Source organism: Elgaria multicarinata, chromosome 5, assembly GCF_023053635.1.
Source record: "Elgaria multicarinata webbii isolate HBS135686 ecotype San Diego chromosome 5, rElgMul1.1.pri, whole genome shotgun sequence".
NCBI lineage: Eukaryota > Metazoa > Chordata > Lepidosauria > Squamata > Anguidae > Elgaria > Elgaria multicarinata.
This window is the reverse complement of record NC_086175.1, coordinates 48,375,964-48,397,352: the sequence shown is the minus strand read 5'-3', so window position 1 is coordinate 48,397,352 and position 21,389 is coordinate 48,375,964. Positions and strand designations below refer to the sequence as shown.

At 42.2% G+C, this 21,389-nt stretch overlaps 1 protein-coding gene across 3 annotated transcripts in view; it reads left to right on the top strand.

Moving 5' to 3' along the window:
• The first annotated feature begins 2,461 nt into the window (after positions 1-2,461).
• The window catches only part of SLC9A7 (solute carrier family 9 member A7), a 55,477-nt gene continuing 36,549 nt past the window's right edge, over positions 2,462-21,389 (top strand). For all 3 annotated transcript variants that reach the window (XM_063126316.1, XM_063126313.1, XM_063126314.1), the window contains exon 1: positions 2,462-3,025. In XM_063126316.1, the coding sequence (XP_062982386.1) occupies positions 2,764-3,025 (262 nt within the window). In that variant the 5' untranslated portion in view covers positions 2,462-2,763. The remainder of the gene's footprint in view (positions 3,026-21,389) is intronic.

The window sequence follows — 21,389 nt, the reverse complement described above, 5'->3', positions numbered from 1 at the left end:
ATTGACAGGAGATGGCCTCCTCATAGCTGGTTTTTGGAATGAGTTTTTGGAATGAGATACCCATCAGAGCTTGGGGAAGATGCCACTCCTTCAGCTGAGCATAGGGAACAGGGGGACGATGAAAAGCATTTGGCAGTATGATGGAGAGAAACATAAAGACTGAGAGCTGGTAACAGGATGCAGCCTTGGGGTGAGGAGCTGTACAGTTGTTTTCTTGGAATTTGATGCTGACTGGGCTGTCTGCTTTGAGGAGTGTATTTGCCCTCACTAGGGTTGTTTGTGTACCTGTAATACATAATTCCTCTTGGATTAGATGATGCTCCAACCCTATGATTCAGCAATAATATAAAGCAAATATTGCAGAAACATCCTAGGTCTTCAGTGCTCTCTTATCCTTGTAGGACTGCCCCTGGAACTTGTTATAAATTTAGGTCTCAGTTAGCGCAATAGTAGGGCCAGGTTGCAAATGTGGACTGGCTATAGAGACCTGAGTTCTCTTTAGTATATCATGTTGCTATGCAGAATGTAGTCTAATAGTGCACTGACAACAGGAATTCTTACTTCATGCATTTCTTGCATGTAACAGCCTGATTCTATGCAGCTTTAAGAACTCTTAAACCAGCCTTCCCCAATGTGGTGCCTTCCAGGCTTTTTGGACTACACTTCCTGCCACCCTTCATCAATGCCCAAGCTGATTGGAGCTGATGGGAAGTGTCATCCAAAACATCTGGAGGCCCAATGTTGGTGACAGCAACCCTAAGCCAAGAAATTTCACTGGACACATAACTTGATTTTGTGCATATGTAGTGGGAAGTCAGTCTTACTGTGTTTGGAAATGCATGCCATGTAAAGATGCATAGGATTGATAAGTTTATCTCTGCATTTTATTAGGATGCAATTTTTTTATTCTTATGCGCTTCTTATCTTTGCACTTAGTGGTGTTTTAGCTATTTAAATAATCTTAAACACCAGCTTAGAATAAAACCTTCCCAGTTGAGCTGAATATGACTCTACTCAACAGAATATACAGTAAACATTGCAGCTTTCCAACTTTCTTTGGGAAATATTGCTAGAGGACTCCAAGGAACTAATTACAGAAGTTGTTGATAGTACAAAATATCAGGGGACTAAAAGGAGAGGACATGAGAAAACAAATATTTAAGCAATTAATAATCGGAAGTATCTGAATCTGATTTAGGGTGCAATCCTATACAAACTTACCTGAGCTTAATTGAACTCATGGGGCTTAATTATACATAAATATGTATAGAAAGATTGTACTATAAATATTATTTAACATTTATATCATAATTGTAAAGTGTTTGTATGTATTAACCCAATAATCCTTATAACAATGCTCTGAGATCTGTACAATGATCTCAGAGCATCTGTACAATGATCTCAGATTATACAATGATCTGTATAATTATCTTGATGTTGCAGACTGAAGCTGATGTAGAGTACCGGAGACTCTGGTGGGTATGATGGATAGGGCCTTTTCAGTGGCAGCTCCATGATTTTGGAACATCTTCCCTAGGGAAGTACTTAAGGCCTCATCACTTCTGCTTCTTAAGCCAAATCTTAAGACATTTTTATTCCAATCCACTTCTGATTTGGTCAAATGTTTTGCAATTGTCATTTGCTGTCTTTATTGGCTATTGCTAATGTTGCTTTACGTCATGCTTTTAAGTGTTTAAAAAACTTTTTTTTATAAACCGCCTTGAGAAGGCATTGTACCCTAAAAGACAGGTTAGAAATTCATTTAATTAATAAATAATAGATGGCTTGTTTAAAAGCACACTAGTGAATTAATGGCCGAGGCGAAATCTGAACTGGAGATTCAATGGCTTCCAGTACTACACTACAACTGCATATGCAGTACAATGTGATCATATTTATTTGGAAATATTCAATGGGCCTTACTCTCCCAGGTCAGTATGCATCGGATTTCAATCTCAGTGTACAACCCTGGACAACCACTAGTCTCGCTGGAGATGGGTTGTGGCAACCCCACCTTCCCAGGTTGGCCTGCTACATCCCTCTTTCACTCCTCGGTTTGCAACTGGGGAAGGGAAGTGCTGTAAAGATTAAATGCCCACCAAGCTAACAGGTTAGCGAACTTTGCTCATTTGTTTTCCCCACTCAGGTCTGGTCTACAGAGGCTGCGGAATGAGGTGGCAGCATGGACTGCACCACATCAGAGCATAGTAGGGGGTTTACATTTTGGAATACTCCTGTATTTTAATGACGTTCTGCCATTTAAAAAAAAACCCGAAGAAGCAAACAAACAGCACAAAAAGCAAAGGGACTAGCTAGACCCTTTCTCCCAGATAAGGAGTTTTGTTTTGAACATGGGGAAGGAGGAGCATTCCAAAATGGCATTTCTGCTCCCCCCCCTATAGTATGAAGTGGTGAGGCCCATTCTACCTCTTCATTCTGCTGCATGTGTCGATCCCGCCTTCAGTGCAGCTGGAGCTTTAGGCGCCTCGCAGCTTCCACGCGCCACGACGGGCCTTTAAGAGGCGGGACGGGAGAACGGCTCCCGGCTGGCAAACTTATTGGGCTGACGGGGCCTATACGCTGAAGAGAATCCACGGAAGGGGGCGGGGAGGAGCGGAGCGGAGCTCCTGCGCACTGAATTTGCTCCGGCCGTGGCGGCAACACCGGCAGACTGAGCGGAGGCTGGCGGAGCACTGACCCTGCAGAGGCGGCTAGAACCTCGGCGCACCGAGGGCGCTAGCGAGGCTCGGGGGGCAGCCCACCATGACGCGCCCGCTGCTCCCGCTGCTGCGCCTTCTCCTCTTCTATCACGTCCCCGGGCTGTGCGCAGGGGAGCGAAGCAGCCGCAGCAGCAGCGCCATGGAGGAGATCGCCACGGAGCAAGAAGCGGAGGAGAGTCACCGGCAGGACAGCGTGAGCCTCCTGACGTTCATCCTGCTGCTCACGCTCACCATCCTCACCATCTGGCTTTTCAAGCATCGCCGGGTCCGCTTCCTCCATGAGACCGGCCTGGCCATGATCTACGGTGAGGCTCCGATGCCGAAGGCCCTTTTGGCCCCCTGGGAAGGGGAGGAGGCAGAGGAGAACGAGGCTGGGGGGAAAGGGATGTGGCTGGGTGAGATGCGGCGGCTGCGACCGCGGCCCAAACCTCCAGTACGGCTAAACAGCTCTTGCACATTTGCCATTCTCCTAAGTAGAAGAGTGAGTGTCTCTGTGCGTATATATGGGTGGGTGTGTAGTCCATTCTATAGACAGATGTACTCCATAGATATCAGCTATCTATATCAGTATTCCTGACTGTTGGCTATGCAGGCTGGGGCTAATGGGAATCGAAGTCTAAAACGTCTGGAGGGCCCCCGGTTGGGGAAAGCCTTGTGTATATGTCTCTGTCTCTCTTTCTCTGTGCCTCTTAGGAGCCCTTCCATTGCTTTCCTTCCTCTTTCCCTGGTTTTCTTGATAAACTCTATAACATGGGATGCTGCCCATGTATGCTTTGAACCCTCTGGGCTGCTATTCTTTATTTATGGAGCAATATGTGAATGTCAAGGCTATTTGCTAATTCTGCTTGTGTGTGTGTGGGGAATTCTAAAGAGGTGGCTGTGAATATGTGTCCCAGTGAAATGTTTTGCTTTATATGTGGGCAAATGTTTTTTGACATGTATGTGATAGCGATGCTCTACAGAGGTTGTGGTAGTGTTTTTTGGGAAGGGAGACTCGGCATTTGGCCTGTTAACTTGCTCCACACACCGTAGCATCTTTGTGTGGGGATGAGATTTTTCTTTCCACATCTTCCCTCTGTATTTATGTGAGTTCAGTTCAGGTATAGGGCCACTGTATCTGTTTTGTTGCTACTGTTTTCCCAAGGTCCAGTGGCTATCCATGGTCTGAATGCATGAAGATACATACATGTGAACTGCTGCCTTCTCTCAAGCTCCTTCCCCGTTGAAGAGGATTCAGCATCCCCCAAAATATGTTTATGTGAGCCTTTATTGTTCCTTGATTTGTTACTCTTGACAAACAAAACTAGTAAGAAGCAGAAGTTCAATCGCTATGAGCATCAGCTGTTATTTTTATATAAATATCCAAAAAAGCTGCAATAGAAATCTCTCAAATGCATATTATATAATTTGCCTCTGGTGACACTGGCTTGGAGGCTAGTTTTCGGTTGTGATGGATGTGGGGATAAATGTCAGTTTGCTTTTACATAATGAAAAATTAGGGATATGAACTTTTCCTGGCGCTTGTACTTGCTTTAGTGGTATGTTATTTTCTTAGTAGTGATGTATTGCGATGACATTTTAAAGCAGCCTTCCACAACCTAGTACCCTCCAGATGCATTTAACAACAACCCCCACTATGCCAGGCAGGCTGGGATGACGGGAGTAGCGGTTGGAAACCGGGTTGGGGAAGGCTGCTTTAAAAGTATCTCCTAGTAAAACCTCCGTGTCTTATTAGAATGCTGTGCACTAATAGAGGGAGCAATGAACAGGATGGGGCAGAAGTTGTGTCCCATAAGGTAAATTATAGTACACGTTTGAATTGCAGCCTGACAGTGAGATACTGTCATGTGTTGTTTTTGGTTCGCCCACCATATGCCTTAGTTTTTTCTGTGTAGAAATGGGGCGTCTTGTTTTGTTACCAAGAAATCTATCCTGAACTCTGTACAGGATGGAAAAAAAATCTTTAAACATTCATGTCCTTTCTCTGCTAGTTAGTTGTGTGTGTGTTAATCTTTGGCAGTTGACGCTTGCTGGCTTCTACCTGATTGTAGTGGAATTAGACACTGGGAAAGGTTACACAATACACCTTAAGCCCATTGTGGGCGATTAGGCAACAAAATCAGCAGAGCTTGTCCTTCAGGGGGGTTTCATGGTGCGAGGCCAAAGTAAAACCACGCTGATGCATTTGTTCATGCTATCTGACGTGGCACTGGGAATTGTGATCGGCTCAGTACCCGCCAGATTTGATTAATGAGTGGTGCAGAGGACAGCTTGTAACCTTGTGTTGGGTTTCCTTTATAACCTCTGATATCAAGCAGGTTTTTCAAACGCTGCTCAACTTTTGTTCACAGACGAAACACTTTTCAAGCTATGGGTTTGATTACTATTTTGCTTCCAGCATATCTAGTCAAAATATTTTTTTAAAAAAATCTAATAATATCCTTGGTGCAGATGTATGCTCTGGTAAGGAAGCATGGCTGAATATTTACACAGAGCAAAAAGTGACTGTTTCCTTCCCAGTGACTGCTCAACGAATCTTTAAAAGTTGAAATGCTTGAGAAACTATGGAATTTTCCTCTGCCAAGGTATCTCAGCCCCTGACAATCTCCTTAGTCATTTGTTCCTTGGTGCAGTGCTGTACAGTTGCTGTTGTCCTTTACTTTAACACCCTGAATCTCAGCAAATTAAAGCCTCAAAAGATAGGCAAATGTCTGTCGTGCAGTGCAATCCTAGACACATCTACTCATTAGTAAGCGCGTTGAGCTCAATGACACTTACTCCCAGGGAAGTGTGCATAGGACTGCATCCTTAGTATGACCGTGTTCATTTTTACAGGTCATGCAAAGTATCCATTTGGACTATCAACTTTCATAAGTAATAAGTGATTATGGAAAAGAAACACTTAAAGTGCAATGCTGTCCATGTTTAGACAGAAAGAGGTCCTGCAACTCTGATGGGTGACTGGGGGATATTGGGAATTGTAGGACTTATAATTTTTGATGGTGTGTTGTGTGGGCCTTCCTAAAATTGTTCCTTGAGCATTTAGAAAACATCAGTATTCTAGAGCAAGGTGCCTTATGGTGCTAGTATGGAATACATAGGAAGCTGTGAAAGGATACTTGAAATTAAATGTATGTAATACTAATAGGCACAACAACAGAGAGGAGCCTGCACAGTTAACAAGCACAAAACAGGAGACCATTACACTGATAATATGAATATAAACTGTGCAACTTGATAACTGAATTAGCTAGACATTTAATCCTTTAGGCAATGTACTTATGTGTCCTAAAGTTACATAAGTAAAAACACAGGACCGCTCCTTGAAGTGCTTCTAACCAAAATTGATAGTGAAGAAAACAACAGCAGAGGGGAGGCAAAGATAACTAGAGAGGCAAGTGAGCAGGTGCAGTTCTGCATACTTCAGTTGTAGATGAGGAATTAAGGAGTTCTCCTCAGTGGCCAGCCAGTTGCCCCTGGGAAAACCACAAGCTGGACATGAAGGCCATAGCTTTTTGTTCTTTAGCAATTGGAATTCATTCAGAGGTGTGCTGTTCTTATACACAGCCTGGTTGGAACTCCTTTAGGTTGTTCTTTCTGTGTTTGCTGAACACCCATGTGTAAGTTAGCCAATCACCCTGCTAAGATACAAAAGCCTTAAATGGCTGTTTACTTAGTCTTTTTTTAAAAAAAACAAAAACAAAGATAGCTGTGCTGGTGCATGAGGGGAAAAATCCAAAATTGGGCAATCCCTTTATTAGAAACAGCCAAAATTCCACAAAAATGTGCAAACATTTGAGTTCTCTAAAACTCTTCAGATCCTTTTTGAGGGGGGAGCATCCCCCCTGTTTTTCTCTGCCCCCCCATCAGTCTTCATATCTCCAAGCATAGATACGTTTTCTGCTTTTAAAAAACATCACAACCGTAAATAGTCCTATGTTTTTAAGCTATTTTGCTTGGCAACATTGTTTTGTTAATGAGGTAGTGTTGCTTTTGAAATCAAACCCAGTTTACATTTCTATAACTGATTTAGCTACAAAATTAGTACTATATGGAATTGGGAATGGTAGTTTTGTGCTAAGCCTGAGAACTCTGTTAAATACCTGGCATCTCTTCAAAGAAACAATCACAATTAAAAAAACTAGTTTCCATGTTTAGTAGTAACCTTGCACTTCCTTCACCCTTAACAAAAAAAATAATGTATTTCATAAATTACTTTTGTTTGCATCCCTCCTATGGTTTAGAATATTCAAATGGAGAGCCAGGAAGGCTAGGGCTGGTCCCAAGCAACCCTACGATTATTATTATTATTTGTCACAATCTTGCAAAATGTTTTCTCATAGTCTCGTCTTCATAAGGAAAAGATGAGACATATTCTTAATTTGTAAGGAAGGAAGGCATTCACTCCTGTATTTCCTCTTTAGGGTTTTGTACCCTGAAGCCCTTCCCACTAGGTAGCTCCAATTCTATTATGGAGTCCAACCACTTCTAAGGCGATCAAATAAGGTGGCAAAATAAGGTGGCAAAATACATGTCTAATCCCCAGAGCAGGCATCTGGAGACAGAGTCCATTGCAATTTGAGCACATGTCAGCATTCTTGGTTTCCAAGAAGCTACTAGATAGAAGAGAGAGTTCTGAATAATCAAGTTCTTGGTTGCCTGCCTCTCTAGGATATTTGATGCTGGTGCAGAACTTGAAACTTTTACATTTTAAAACATGACTTGATCCTGAAACATTGATGTTAGTTACTAGGAATTAGAACCATTTCCTCCCCTTGCCAGCATTAGTGACTGGTTAATTGGTTAGCTGAGGAGTGTTAAAACATCCACGAGTCATACTGACTCTATATTTAAAAAGCAGAAGCATGAAGAAGGAGAGAGTTGATGATAGGCTGCAGAAATCCCCATCTTAGGGAGTGGGGGGATAGACCGCAGCAGCTGCAGAAGAGGCTACTGATTGTGGGCATTTGTTGTCGTGATTCGCAATGTGGGATGTTCTATGCTGTTTCGTCTGGATACTGATAGGATAGGATATATACTTGGATGTGTCTTTGCTCCTTTATAAAAATAAAACTATGTTTCTGGCTTTACAATAAGCAACAGACGTTAGCTGTATTTGGAAGTTATTGTTATTCGTGCGTAGACTGACGTGTGACCAGGGAATGGGGATGTGCTGACCGTGAACATGTGCAGGGGTGGAGATCTCACATGCGCAGCTGTTCACATGAAGGTTGCCGTATGATCTGGAATCATGCGCAATTGGGGTTCCAGATCGCTTGGAAGCCACTGCAGCTGTTCACACTCTCTGTGTGAATGCCAGGCGACGAGACTAGTTGGCTTCATGAAGTGGCACTTGTTGGCACATACTACCCATGAGCAATAATGTCTGGTTCACGCATGAGTAATAATTTCTGGATAAGGCTATTGTTGCTTTTCCATCTGATAGTAATAATCAGCCTGTCTGAAGCCGTCCAGCCTGCTGAGCTGGTATGCATAAAACCAGTAGTATCAGTGGCCACATCAACACCAAGGAATGATATCTTTGGTTCTTGTACCTGAGATGTTGTTGGAGTAGTAGCATTAAAATGCTAGTTCTAATGTATAACTTAGAGGTGACTGGCAGATTTTAGAAAAACTATGCAATATACTCTTTCAGTGACCATGCTACTTGGGAAAGTAGTGAATATATGTGTAAGGAGATTGTTTTTTGGTATACCAAAAAACCGTGGGCTATTGCTGGTATAGGGCCAGGACTAGACTATTTTGTGGGCCTGTTTCAAGCACCGCAGGAATGCCAGGTTATCCTTGTGCAAGCAATGCATGATGGATTATGTTCCTGTTTGTTGGAGCTTTAGAATGTCACCTATGATATATTGGAGGTCTCGTTTTCGTGTTCGGGCTCTGAACAAGGCAGTGGTTACTTAAATCGCAACGCGGGACTGGACAATTCTGAAGGATGATTTGGTCCGTGTGTATGCTTGTTAAGTAAATATAGCTGACTGCCTCCCGCAGTTTGTTCTGAAGGGCATATCAGGACAACAGTAACTTCAACTGATAGCTTCCATTTCTCTTTTCCCTGCAGGTCCTCAGTATGCACTTTACTGGTGATATCACACCCACAATAGTCCAATGCAGAAGCTTGCACGCTTCATGTAGGGGTTAGGTAAGTGTGAATCTTTTCACCAATATTGTATTTTTTCACCTGTCTTAATATTCTTATTTTATACTTGTTCTATAAAATAAGAATATTTCTTAAAGGAAAACAAGCCACATTGAGCAGCAAGAAAGAAGTCAACTTATTCCTATGAACAGGATTTCCATCAATTATGTGGAGGGATGTGATGTCGCCAGCAGAGTGCATCCTGGGCTGGATTGGCCAGTCACTTGGGACCTGGAGATGATGCTGGGATCTCAGTTTTTCTGGACCTTTTGTGGGTGGGGAAAATAATTTTTGGGGTGGGCAAATGGAAAGGTAAGTTGCTATTATAAAGTGCCACATGACCATCTGGTGCAGGGATGAGGAACATGCTGCCCTCCATATGCTGTACTGGCTAGGGCTGGTGTACAGTCTGACAACATTTGGAGGGCCACATGTTTCCCGTCTCTGATCTAGCAGTATGTCTCTGCACTGGCAAATCTTTCCAGATTTTTTAAAACTCCCTAATGTTTTCTGGCTACATGTTCTCATCCCAATATGGTATAATATCTTAAGGGCTCAGAGGAGAATTAGATACATTCCCAATCCTATATTTACCTCTAATGGGCAAAGTAACAACAGAAAGGTATTTGCAGGGAAGATTCTGGGGATGAATATGCTTAACCATACTCACCTACTGTCTTTCCTCTGCAATTCTCTTTTTTCTTCCCTGGACACTTTCCCCCAGTCTTGTAACCAGACTGAGTGGGGAAGTGATTGGGGTGGAGAGCGGTTGTAGGGGGAAATTGGTGCGTGGGGAAAGGGTGATGAACCATTCTACCCACTGCTTCTCTGCTACGATTGCCCCCACTTCACTGCTGCTTTGCATGTCTGAGGCAAGTGAGGTTTGGGAATTCTGCATTAGTTGCTGAACATTGAGCTCTGGCCTCAGTCTAGCAGGAGTTTGGACTTGCACAGCATTTTTTGAGGAGCATGTCACCAAGTTTCAGAGCCTGGGGGAGTTTCAACAGCTTGTGAAATGACATGGGGAGAACGCTTAGTGCCAGCTCCAGGTTTTTGAGAGGCCTTGGATAATGGTTCCCCCTTCTTCAATGAGTCTACCTTCTCCCCACCGTTATCACTAGCTGTTATTTCTCATAGTCCTATGTTCTCATCAATTTGCCTGCTTTCCAGACAGAGAGCCACTGAGCAAGTAGGCAGTGGCATCTACTGCTCCACCTCTTCACCACCACCATTGTCTGGGCCAGAGCAAGAGGCAGCTGAACAATCAGGTTGCAATAGTGAAGAGGAGGAGTGAGCCCAGAGAGAATGGCTGCATTCGGACAATACGGTAGTGAACAGTGGGGTAATAATCAACCTGACAGTTGTTTATCTAGGGAGTACGCCCCGGACAACATGATAATAATCAACCATGGTGTGGATTAGGATCAGCATTGAGTTGACTATTAGTCCACGTTGAGTTGACTCACCCATCCCCTGTCTTCTGCCCCTCTCTCAGTCTTCTCGCTAGTATCCCTTCAGCCATTGCTGCTGAAAAACTATCCTGCTGGCTGGGCTAGAGTGGGAGCCGCTGCTTTGAATGCTCTTGCCTTACGACTCAGCCGCTTCCGAAATAACCACCGATGGCCGACGAAATAAGCAATGGGGCCCGCTACACAACACAATAACCAACAATGGTTCAAATAGCCAACACTACACAGTGGTTCTTTGCGTGGGTTATTTCAGCCAAATAACCAATCGTTTGTTTAAAAACTCCTTCCACAAAACAAGATGACTCATGGTGGGTTAAATAACCAACCATTGACTATTTAAACCACTGTTAGTTATCGTGTTATCTGAACCTGGTAAATATGTACTGCATTTAGCATTGTGTCTGACCTAGGATCCCTGGTTTGTTGCTCTTGTAACAAGCCAGACTCATAAGCCCAATTACAAATCCTGGCTTATGATGCTTCTTAGGAGAGGAATACCCCAGGGGTCCCAGTTACACAATGGTAAACAAACCATGGATAGAGGTTTCTTGGTTTTTTTAGCTGTTCATGCTGGCAGAAAGAGCCAAGTGGGAGTAAATGGGCTGCTAGCCTGTTCTTTTGAATTTTGGCTTACTGTTATATCTGAACTGGCCAATTGTATTCTGTAGGGCAGGGTACTGAAGCATGCACCCTGCCATTTTTGGGGGGTTTGGCTTGTGATACATTTGCCAAAAAGGAAAGCTGTGATTAGACTGACCTGTTAATCTGTCAGAAACCCTTGAGTATGGGGTAAAGACAGGAACAAAAGTGCACTGAAAACAGAAATAACTAGTCTTTTATTACTGACGTAGTTATGATTTTAAAAAAATTGGCAGAGCTCTGGTTGTTTTAAAGGGCCCTAGTACAGGAAAGGTTTCTAGAATGCTGTTTTGAATGGCTGCTTCCCTTTGGTAGTCATACTCTGTTCTATTTGGCCATCTAGGAAAAGAAAGCTGCTATTGATGAGAAGAGCATCTGCAAAGGATAAAGTGCAAGTAGGAATGATGAACTCCTGCACTAATGAAAGGGCAAATTGTCTTGTTGTGCACTGATTTAATTGGCAATATCTTAGAGTGTGTGTACTGACAGAGTGTTGATGATGTTCTCGGAAACTATTTGATACACTAAAGACCAATTTGGGTGCGTTTACGGCCTTTTTGTTTAGGAAAAACTGCAGGTATGGAATATTTCACTTCCCTCCAGTGATTGCACATCCTCACTCACCCATGCATGAAAATTCTCATGTGTACATGTGTCATGATGAATGTGAGAATGAAAGGATCTTTTCTAGAGGCCTGGCACACACACACAGCAGATTATGCACTGTGCTTCAACTGAGTAGGGAAATAGCTACTTCAGATGGGGAAAAGTAGCTCGAGAACAACTTGAGACAATAAAGCTTGTAATATTTAATCATGGATATCTTACAGAAGAGAAAAGTGCTCAGTATAACAACCCCCTAGTGCATAGACTAGTACTTTAGTTGTAATAGCCCAGAGATAATTTGAGGGGTGTGGGGGAGGAGGGGGGAATTAGGTTGTGCCAAATAAAAGTGGGGAAGGTGGTCTGGAAATGGCAAGACAGGGCTTGGGGGCACTATATGCCAGGGACATTAGATGTTGCTGGTAATATGAAAAGTATAGAATGGATAGATCAGAGGGATATCAAAAGAGACAGGAGGAAAAGGGAGGCTATTATATTTCCCTTCTTTCAGCCCTCTCTTCATGGTTGGTCATGGATACTTCGAAGCATAGAGCAGGTACAGGCTACACTTCAAACAACACAATATTCAACAGTGGGGGGATAATCAACTCGACAGTTGTTTATCTAGGGCGTACTCCCCACACAACATGATAATCAACCATGGTGTGGATTAGGATCCGAGTTGAGTTGACTATTAGTCCACACTGACTTGACTCATTCATCCCCTGCCCTTTCTCCCCGCAGTCCTCCCATTAGTATCCCATCAGCCATTGCTACTGAAAATCTATCCTGCCAGCTGGACTAGAGTGGCAGCCACCATTTTGGCCACTCTTGCCTTGGACTCTGTGGCTGATCAAATAACCAACGGTGCCTTACACACAACACAATAACCAATGGTGGTTCAAATAGCCAACTCTGCACAACATTGGTTACTTGCTTTGGATATTTTGGCCAAATAACCAACCATTGGTTAAAAAAACTCCGTCCACACAACATAACTCATGGTGGGTTAAATAACCAACCGTTGACTATTTAAATCATCATTGGTTATCGCGTTGTCTGAACCCAGCTTCTGTGTTCTCGCAGGTTTTGGTTAAGCATGCACCTTTGCTATAGATAATAGGATGTATCCTATTGTGTTTAAACTTCGAAAAGTAAGGCCTTTGGTTGGTTGCTGAGGGGGAGACTAAATGGAGGTTAAACTAATATTGGAAGGGGGAAACAATATCATTGTAAAAAAATAGAATTTGGAACAGAGAGCCTAAAAATAAGGGCTCTCCTTAAACCCTGTCTACTCTGAGAAAAAAACATGGAGAGAAGAAAGGAAACTGGGGTGGGGGGGGAAGCATGTCTATGTAGGTAGTTGCACATGACTCAAGACCCTCATAACAACACTAAATCCCAAACTCCCGGCTTGTTTACCACTCATACAGAGGATCATACTCGTGTAAGGCATAGAGCATATGCATAGTAATGTGCTTGTTACTATATGCGTAGTAACAAGTTCACAGGGTGGACTGTGTCAGCTGGGGAGGTTGTTAGGATAATTGGACATGAATGGAATAAGATAAATGAATAGAATATAGGTGAGGCAATCTCTGTATTGTAGAATATTTATTTATTTAAAACATTTCTTGGATGACTTTCAGGGCAGGAGCCCTCACAAGGCGGCTTAAAACAATAAAATACATTAAAACAGTACAAATATTAAAAGCAATAAAAACAATAATATTAAACGCAATAAAACCATAATAACAATAAAATAGCAATTAAAAACAATAAAACCATCATCAACTAATATTGATGACAAATGGTAGTCAATGTATTCCCAAGTTGACTTACTGTTTATGAATGTTTAATTTGTTAAAAAAAATCAATAAAATTAATTAAAAGAAAGGAAGCCATCCTGGCTGAGTTTGTCTGATGCCCCTCTTCTGTTCATTTATACATAGCAAATCTAGTTATTAATAGATGTTGGCTGGTATCCTAGGTGGTATCCTAGGAACTGTAAAATGCAACCTAAACAGGTTTTACAGAAACATTATGAAGCAGTTATGAACCCCAATCTGTGTACAAATTGAAACTATGATATGAATTGAAGAGGGCAAATAAGTGCACCATTAACTTTTTTTTTTAGTAAACTATTTGGAAATACTAGGCAGGCTTCCTCCTTGGTCTTTTTCAAGATGGAAGCAGATAGTTACATTTGTGAATGAATCTAAATATTTAGGATGTTGCTGTGTGTGTGTGTGTGTTTTGGCTTTCTACCTATTGGAACAACAATATTTTTCTCTATTTTACAGAAGGGGCACAAGAGAATGCTTGGGAATAATGGGGCAGGTTACTGAAAACAACTCCATGTGCAGCAGTAAGAAGGGAACTTCCATGCTAGGGAGTAGTAGGTACCATAAAGCCATGTTTTGTATGCACTAGGGCCTTTATTATGGTGGCCCCATGCTTATGCATCTCCTTCCCTGGGCATATAGCCCCGATTTTGATGGTTTTTAAACAGGCGTTATATACTTTTTTGGTTTCAAAAGGCTTTTATTTGACACTTTAATTCTCTGTATTTAAACTGGTGCAGTTTTTAATTTTTAAAACTTTCTTTGCTGCTTGTTTGTCATAATTATGTATTGTTTAACAGCTGCTATCATATTGTTATAATTATGGTTTTATGAATTGTAATAACTTACATGATCAGAGTTCAGATGCGGAGTACCAGGTGCTGCGACACACAACAGTATCATACATTTCTGGTGAGCTTCTGGAGACTTGTGGCTGGCCGCTGCCTAAACAAAATGGTGGACTGATTGGGCCAAGGTCCATCTAGCAATACCTACAATAACAAGATGAGCTCTATATTATACATTATTTTTGTGTCACACATACTTAATATTTTCACCTACTTCTAGAGTACCTACTGTCCAAATGCATGGTAGCAGCATGACTTAAAGCTGAAAGCCCATGGCAAGTGATTGACAAGCTCCATGTAAGCAATGTTGACAAATTTAGGTTATGTTATGTTATCTCTGTATATATATATACAGTGTGGTGGGACCTATTACATACAGATCAATAGCTTCCATGCATATTTTCTATTAGATAAACAGTTTAGGACATCTGTCCACTAGATTTCCATACGGTTGGATCTTTTGCATGATTGAGGTGGAAACTGTCAGATTAAAAAAAGTGAGAAAACGTGTATTCTACTCAAAAATTATGAATTGTACGCCTGATGATTTTTCATATATTTTGTTAGAATGTCAGGGCAAGGGAAATAAGCTTTTGTGCTTCAATGGAGTTGATCAGACATGCATTCATTTGTCATCTAGATGCATTTGTCATGTGGCTTGCTCTAAAGACTTTTGTAGAAGGCACTCATAAAAATGGAGTCCCTTGCCCAAATGAGAAAGCCTTTTTAAAGTACCCTCTTGGTTGTACACTTATGGAAAGATAGCTTGCTGAATGAGGACTACTATTATTAGAAGAGATCTCTATTCCCAAACCTTATGGTGGATGATCTTATTTTTTCAAGTGTAAGTTCAAATAAATGAAGTCAAAGTAAAAAAAAAATTTTAAATGATTGTGCTATAGTGATTAGAGTACCCTTTTGAACTGCAACTTACAGTCCAACACATCTAGAGGGCACCAAGCTGGAAAATGTTGGGTCAGAGTGTCAGATGAGGCTTGGCCTCAAATCTCACTTGGCTTTGAAGTTCACTAAGTTACTAGCCCAAGCTCACTAGAAATACCTTTTAGTATAACCTACTTCATTAGGTGATTGTGGGGATGTCTTCACATATCACTCAGAAGTGCTAAAAAAGGGGGCCGGATGAGTTTCTTGCACATCTTATTTCCACATAATATCCAAAGTCACCTGCTGAGGACATGTATTTCTCTAAGGAAATATGGACAATTGTGTGTGGTGTAGTGGTTAGAGTATTGGACTAGGACTCAGGAGATCCGGATTCTTGTCTTCACTCAGACTTCAAGCTCACTGGGTGACTTTGCACCAGTGACTGACTCTCAGCTAACCAGTTTCACATGGTGATTGTTGTGAGGATGAAATGGAGAGGAGGAGGGAGGGCTCCTGCCACAAATGCGTTCAACTCAGCAACCCAGGGGTGCTCTGTCTCTGGATTGTTTAGCATAATGTGCAAACGAGGAATGCTGGCTTGTCAAGTTCTCTCCCCTGACCAGTGGTTCTCTCCCATGACAGGCCATGCTCAACAATGCAAGGGTTTTTATCTACTCCCATTTGCTGTGGGAGCGATTGTTGTGTTCACAACAACACAGACTATGAACTGGACCTGTGTGTCTTCTGATGTTTGGTTAAAACTTAGTTATTTTAAGGCCCTTTCGACACTGTTATTTTTCCCTGGGGTTATCCCTGTGGGTCCAAATGATGCACAGGGGATCCCAGGGATGATCCAGGGATAACAGGAAATAGGGATTTCCCATTGTTTCTGCGGTCCTGGGACCATCTCAGGAGATGTGTGGATGCCTGCCCCTGCTTTGTCCTGCCTCTTTGCGAGGAAACGGGAAATGGGCAGGGGCATGGAGCTATTTGGGCACTCTGTGCCCATCGGGGGGGGGGGGAGCGGGATCTGGTTTTGTTTTTAACTTACATTTTTGTTTGGAGCACGATTGCGCTCATCTCCCCTATTTATTTACTGTTTTTATGCTGTTTTTATGTTTCTGATGGTTTTTAAAATCTTGTATACTTTTTAATGTTTACCATTTTTAACTGTTGTAAACCGCCCAGAGTGTTGGCTATGGGGCGGTATATAAATGCAATAAATAAATAAATAAATGTTTAAAAATGGCGGGCGTGACAGCCCTCCTTCCTCCATTGCTCGCACATGCGTGTATGGATCCAGGGGGAGGATCTCGCAAGCAGCATATCGCAAGATCCTTCCTCCTGGGAGGCTGGAATGTATAGAAAGGGCCTAAGTAGGCCTTTGGCTGAGCATTTCCTTTTCCTGTTTGTTTTGTTTGCTGTTCCCTTTTTAAAAATTGTTGCCTTGTGAAGTGGTGGTTTGTTTCTTTGATTTCTGGCCTTTTATATTAGCAGCTGTTTTCTATGATTACTGTTCTTGTATATTGTCAATCTATATGTTTTGCCCTTTCATTGTTACATGCTTTCTTGAATTCTTTTTTTAAATAGGCAGGGCATATGTTCTTGAAAATAAAAACTTTAGACGTGCTATTATGTTGTTAATTCATCCAATTAGGAGAGATCCTTTTGGAGTTCTATGCAGTCTGTTTTTGTTCTTTTGTAATGTATCTTTATAAGCCGTGTAAATTAGGTTAAACTTAAAAATAGTGATTGACCCTAGGTCATTAAGGTCTGCGGCTGAGGAGAAATTTGTACACAGTTCTCATGTCAAATCTCATACTTAAACCCAGCCTTCTCCAATGGCCATGCTCGCTGGGAATTATGGGAGTTTCAGTCTAACACATCTGGAGGGAACCAGGTTAGTGAAGGATGCTCTGATCACTACATCACATCAGCTCTTGCATATCAACATGGGGGTGCTTTATTATAGAACATACAAAAATGGAGGAAGATGCTCACTGTAAGGTGGGGATATTGTTGATATTGTAGAGCTGGAAACAGTGCAGAAAATGACAACTAAAATGTTGAAGGGGCTGGAGCATCTCCCTACAAAGGAAGGTTACAAGAGCTGGGATTGTTTATCTTGAAAAAAAGGAGGCCAAAGGGATACATGACAGAGGTGTACAAAATTATGCATGGTGTGGAGAATATGGATAGCAAGACAATTTTCTCCCTCTCCCATAATACTAGAACCCAGGGTCATCCCATGAAGCTGATTGGTGGGAGATTCAGGACAGATAAAAGGAAGTACTTCTTCACCTAGCACATAGTTGAACTGTGGAATATGCTACCATAATATGTAGTGATGGCCACCAATTTGGATAGCTTTAAAAGAGAGTTAAATTCCTGGAGGAGAAGGCTATCAGTGGCTACTAGCCCTGACAGCTATGTGCTACATCCAGCAGCAAAGGCGGTAAGCCTATGTTCACCAGTTGCTGTGAAACATGGGTTGGAGGGTGCTGTTGCACTCATGTCCTGCTTGTGGATTCCTGGTCAACAGCTGGTTGGCCACTGTATGAACAGAATGCTGGACTAGATAGACCCCTAGTCTGATCCAGCATGGCTCTTCTTATGTCCTTATCTAGCCTCATAAAGCAGGTGTCCCGAACCTTTCTGGAATAGTGGGCACATGTGAAATTTTGAAAGAGTTCTGGACACTTTCACAAAATGGCTGCCATGGAAGGGGGACATGCCCATTCATAAAATGAACATGCCCAGTCACAAAACACTAATTTCCCAGAAGGCAAATGGTGAGACTAAAAGAAAAGTAACTTGCACAAGAGCCTAAGTGCAAGGCAGAGGTGGGAGGTTGAGTTCCAAAATGCAAGGCCATTCTTTTAAACCCAAATAAAGATAATGCTGGATGGCAACACTTTGCTTGCAGCATGCCAACCTCCCAGTTAAAAAAAAGTTTACTACAAAAATCTTACGAAATAAAATAACAGTCGTAGAAGCAGGGAACCTGACAGGACCCCAAGAGAGGTGTCTGTGGGCACATTGGTACCTATGGGCACTAAATTGAAAACCCGAGTTTTAAACAGTCAAAAACATGCTGTTGGCTGGGAACTTTGTAGGCAGAATCAAATTTAATTAGGAGGAGGAGATGATGATGATACTAGGAAAATCCAAGTTTCATTACTTTTAAGAATGTGCATTAGGACAATGTCTTTTTTGAAATGATGGACTCCTCTCTTAATGCAGCTTCAAGTGAACTAAAACTGTCTGGTCTTTGATCATAATCACAGTACAAACTACCTGATAGGTTTTTATGTTGTCTTGTTCCAAACATTTTGGTAGGGGATGAGTTGCTGATGACAACATTTTGCATGCAGAAGACCACATGAAGAAAGGAAGGAAACAAGACTCTCTGCAGAAATCTTCTATAAATAAGAATATAAGCATTTCCCTTGCAGGCAAAAGGCTTTTCTGGCCCAGTATTCCATCTTGAACACTGGGCCAGCTAAATGCCTCTGAGAAGCTGAAGGAGTTGGCCATTCTGTATTTGTTCTATGGAGCAGAGCTCTATGGAAGTATACAGCCTCTGGTTCATGAGCAGGCAACACAGTGCCCTCCATGTATGTTTGACTACAACTCCCAACATCATTGGGGCTGACAGGGAGTTGTGACTCTCCACATGATTTAGCCTACACATTGCCTACTTCTGCCCTAAATAACAATAGTGTTCCCTATGGAATGATATGTGGATTTGCATTTGCTAAGCATCTTTCTTTGGGGAATTATAGGCAATAATTGCTGTGATGTAGGCCCTTGGCCGGTGCCCAACCATACCTACCTTTGTCACCAGCCCTGATGAGAGCAATGCTATTGCTAACACCGTAGTAGTTGTGATTGTTCCTTTCTTCTAGTGTGATTTCAAGTCCTACCTGAGTATTGACTTTTAGAAAGTTGAGACATGCAGAGCCAACACCTATGTGGACATTTAGAAAACCAGTAAAGTAAATAACCACTTCCTGTGTTAAAAAAACCTTCAAAAAGACTTTGAGAACTTCATTGGGAACCTACTGAATAACAGAAAGCTTGTGCTTAGCTGTTGCTGAATGTGACATAGCTTGAGGACCTAATCATTCTTAGCATACATGCAGGACTACATTTCCCATTTTCCCTTGGAGGAAGCCATTATAATTAAGCCTGTTTGTGATGCTCTGCTGCTTTTTTGAATATAACAAGAGGCCTTTATTTCTTCTTATCTGTGTACTTTTGTGTAAATGGGACATGAGATAAAATTTGGTCCCTCTGCTAGGTCCTTTGTATTTCATCATCCAGTTGTCCTTGTTATGTTTTTCTCTTTCTCCCCGCCCCCTTTTGAGATGTGTACAAACAAGGAAGACTTGCCAAACGAGAGAGAGAGAGAGAGAGAGAGAGAGAGAGAGAGAGAGAGAGAGAGAGAGAGCAAAGCATGAACTTCAGCAAACCTGCTGTGTTGTGTAAAGAAGGAAGAATCTAATCTCCTCTCACTGAGTGAGCAAGATCTCTGGCATTGTGAACGTTGTGAACTGTAAATATTTAAATATAAGCCTCAGCGAGACATTCATGGGACAGGTTTAGAAACAAGATGTGAAAAACACATTGTTACATTTCTAGGGGACTTCCAATTTTAGTCTACTTCCAGCATACCTAACCTCCATTGGTCAGAAGGGCTAGAACCATATTTTTCATACTGCTCAGATCTTTGGCTTCAGCATGCTAGTAATGGTCAGAGAAATCTTTCAGGAGTAGCAAGCAAGGCTGCATCTTGAAATTTCCCACCTATCTCCCTTTTTGAGGAGGGCTTCATGCAAATATTTCTCACCCTTAGTTTCCTAACTTGCTCTCCAGTCTAGTGTCCGTAAGCAATTACCTAATTATTAGGCCTTTATGCTGATTATATTCTACATAGGTTTTATTTTTAGAGGCAGAGCGTCCCTGGATTTATGCTTGCTGCTTATTCATATCAGCAGTTTAGCTGGAAAGTGGAACATGATTGTGCAATGCATGCCTCCAGCAACCCTTAATTTGGCTGTCTAATGTGCATTGGATTTCTTGTGCCTTTTTGGTTTTCGTATGTATTCAAAATAACTCGTAAGGGAGCTGCAGGCTCTTCAGCATAGTAGGTGTTTGAATCTTTTCTGATGACCATTTTTTTAATGCTTGGTTACTTGAATGGTATCGTGTAATACGCAAAGTGGCAAAGATGTTAGAGATCAGTGCTGGCTCCATGTCTTTGATGGCCCTTGGGTAAGACATCCTCAGACGGCGCCCCTCTCAGGAAGTCTACCTTCTTGCTGCTGTTGTCACCAGCTGCTATCACTCCTCACGCGCTTTCTCATCATTGCTACCACTTGCTTGCTTGACAGGCAGAGGCAGTCAAACAAGCTCAACCACCATTATCTGGGTCAGAGTGAGAGGCAGGTGAACAAGTAAGGAAAGCAACTCCAGGGGCTCTTGACAGTGGCCCCTGCTGCGGTTTGGGCCATCAGCAGGTATCCAACTATGCCTACCCTTGTTGCCAGTTCCAGATCTAAATTTCTAAAATGAAACGGTGAGGCCCAGTCAAAGTTCTATAAAGCTTAAACCTCACAGCACCCAAGACAAACCATTGAACTTGTGTAACATTTTCTTACCAGGGAGTCTCAGTCTTTAAAAGCATAATGAGACTTTTCTGTAGCTTGTGCTTCTGATCATGGCAACCTGCAAATCTTTCAGTGATACACCAGATTAAAGGGCTTGTTCACCCAAGATCATAGTGGCCCCATTCAGAAGACACCTTAAACCACGGCTTTAACCATGGTGGTTAAGCCAGAAAGCCAGGCCATGTTCAGAAGACATCTTAAACCACTGCTTTAACCATAGTGAAAAAGGCAAAAAACCTTATTCACCGTGGTTAAAGCCATGGTCTACGGTGTCATCTGAACATGGCCCTGCTTTCTGGCTTAACCACCATGGTTAAAGCTATGGTTTAAGGTATCTTCTGAACGGCGCCAATAACACTATGAACATACCTACCTAAACTGCAGCCTTCCTCAACTTAGTGCACCCTCCAAATGTGTTGAACTACAACACCAATTATAACGGGATTATGGGAGGTGTCCAGCACATCTGGAGGTCACACTAGGTTAGAGAAGTCTGTGGATGAAACGTTCAATATGAGCTTCTTTTCCAAATTTGGAATGTAATTGAAG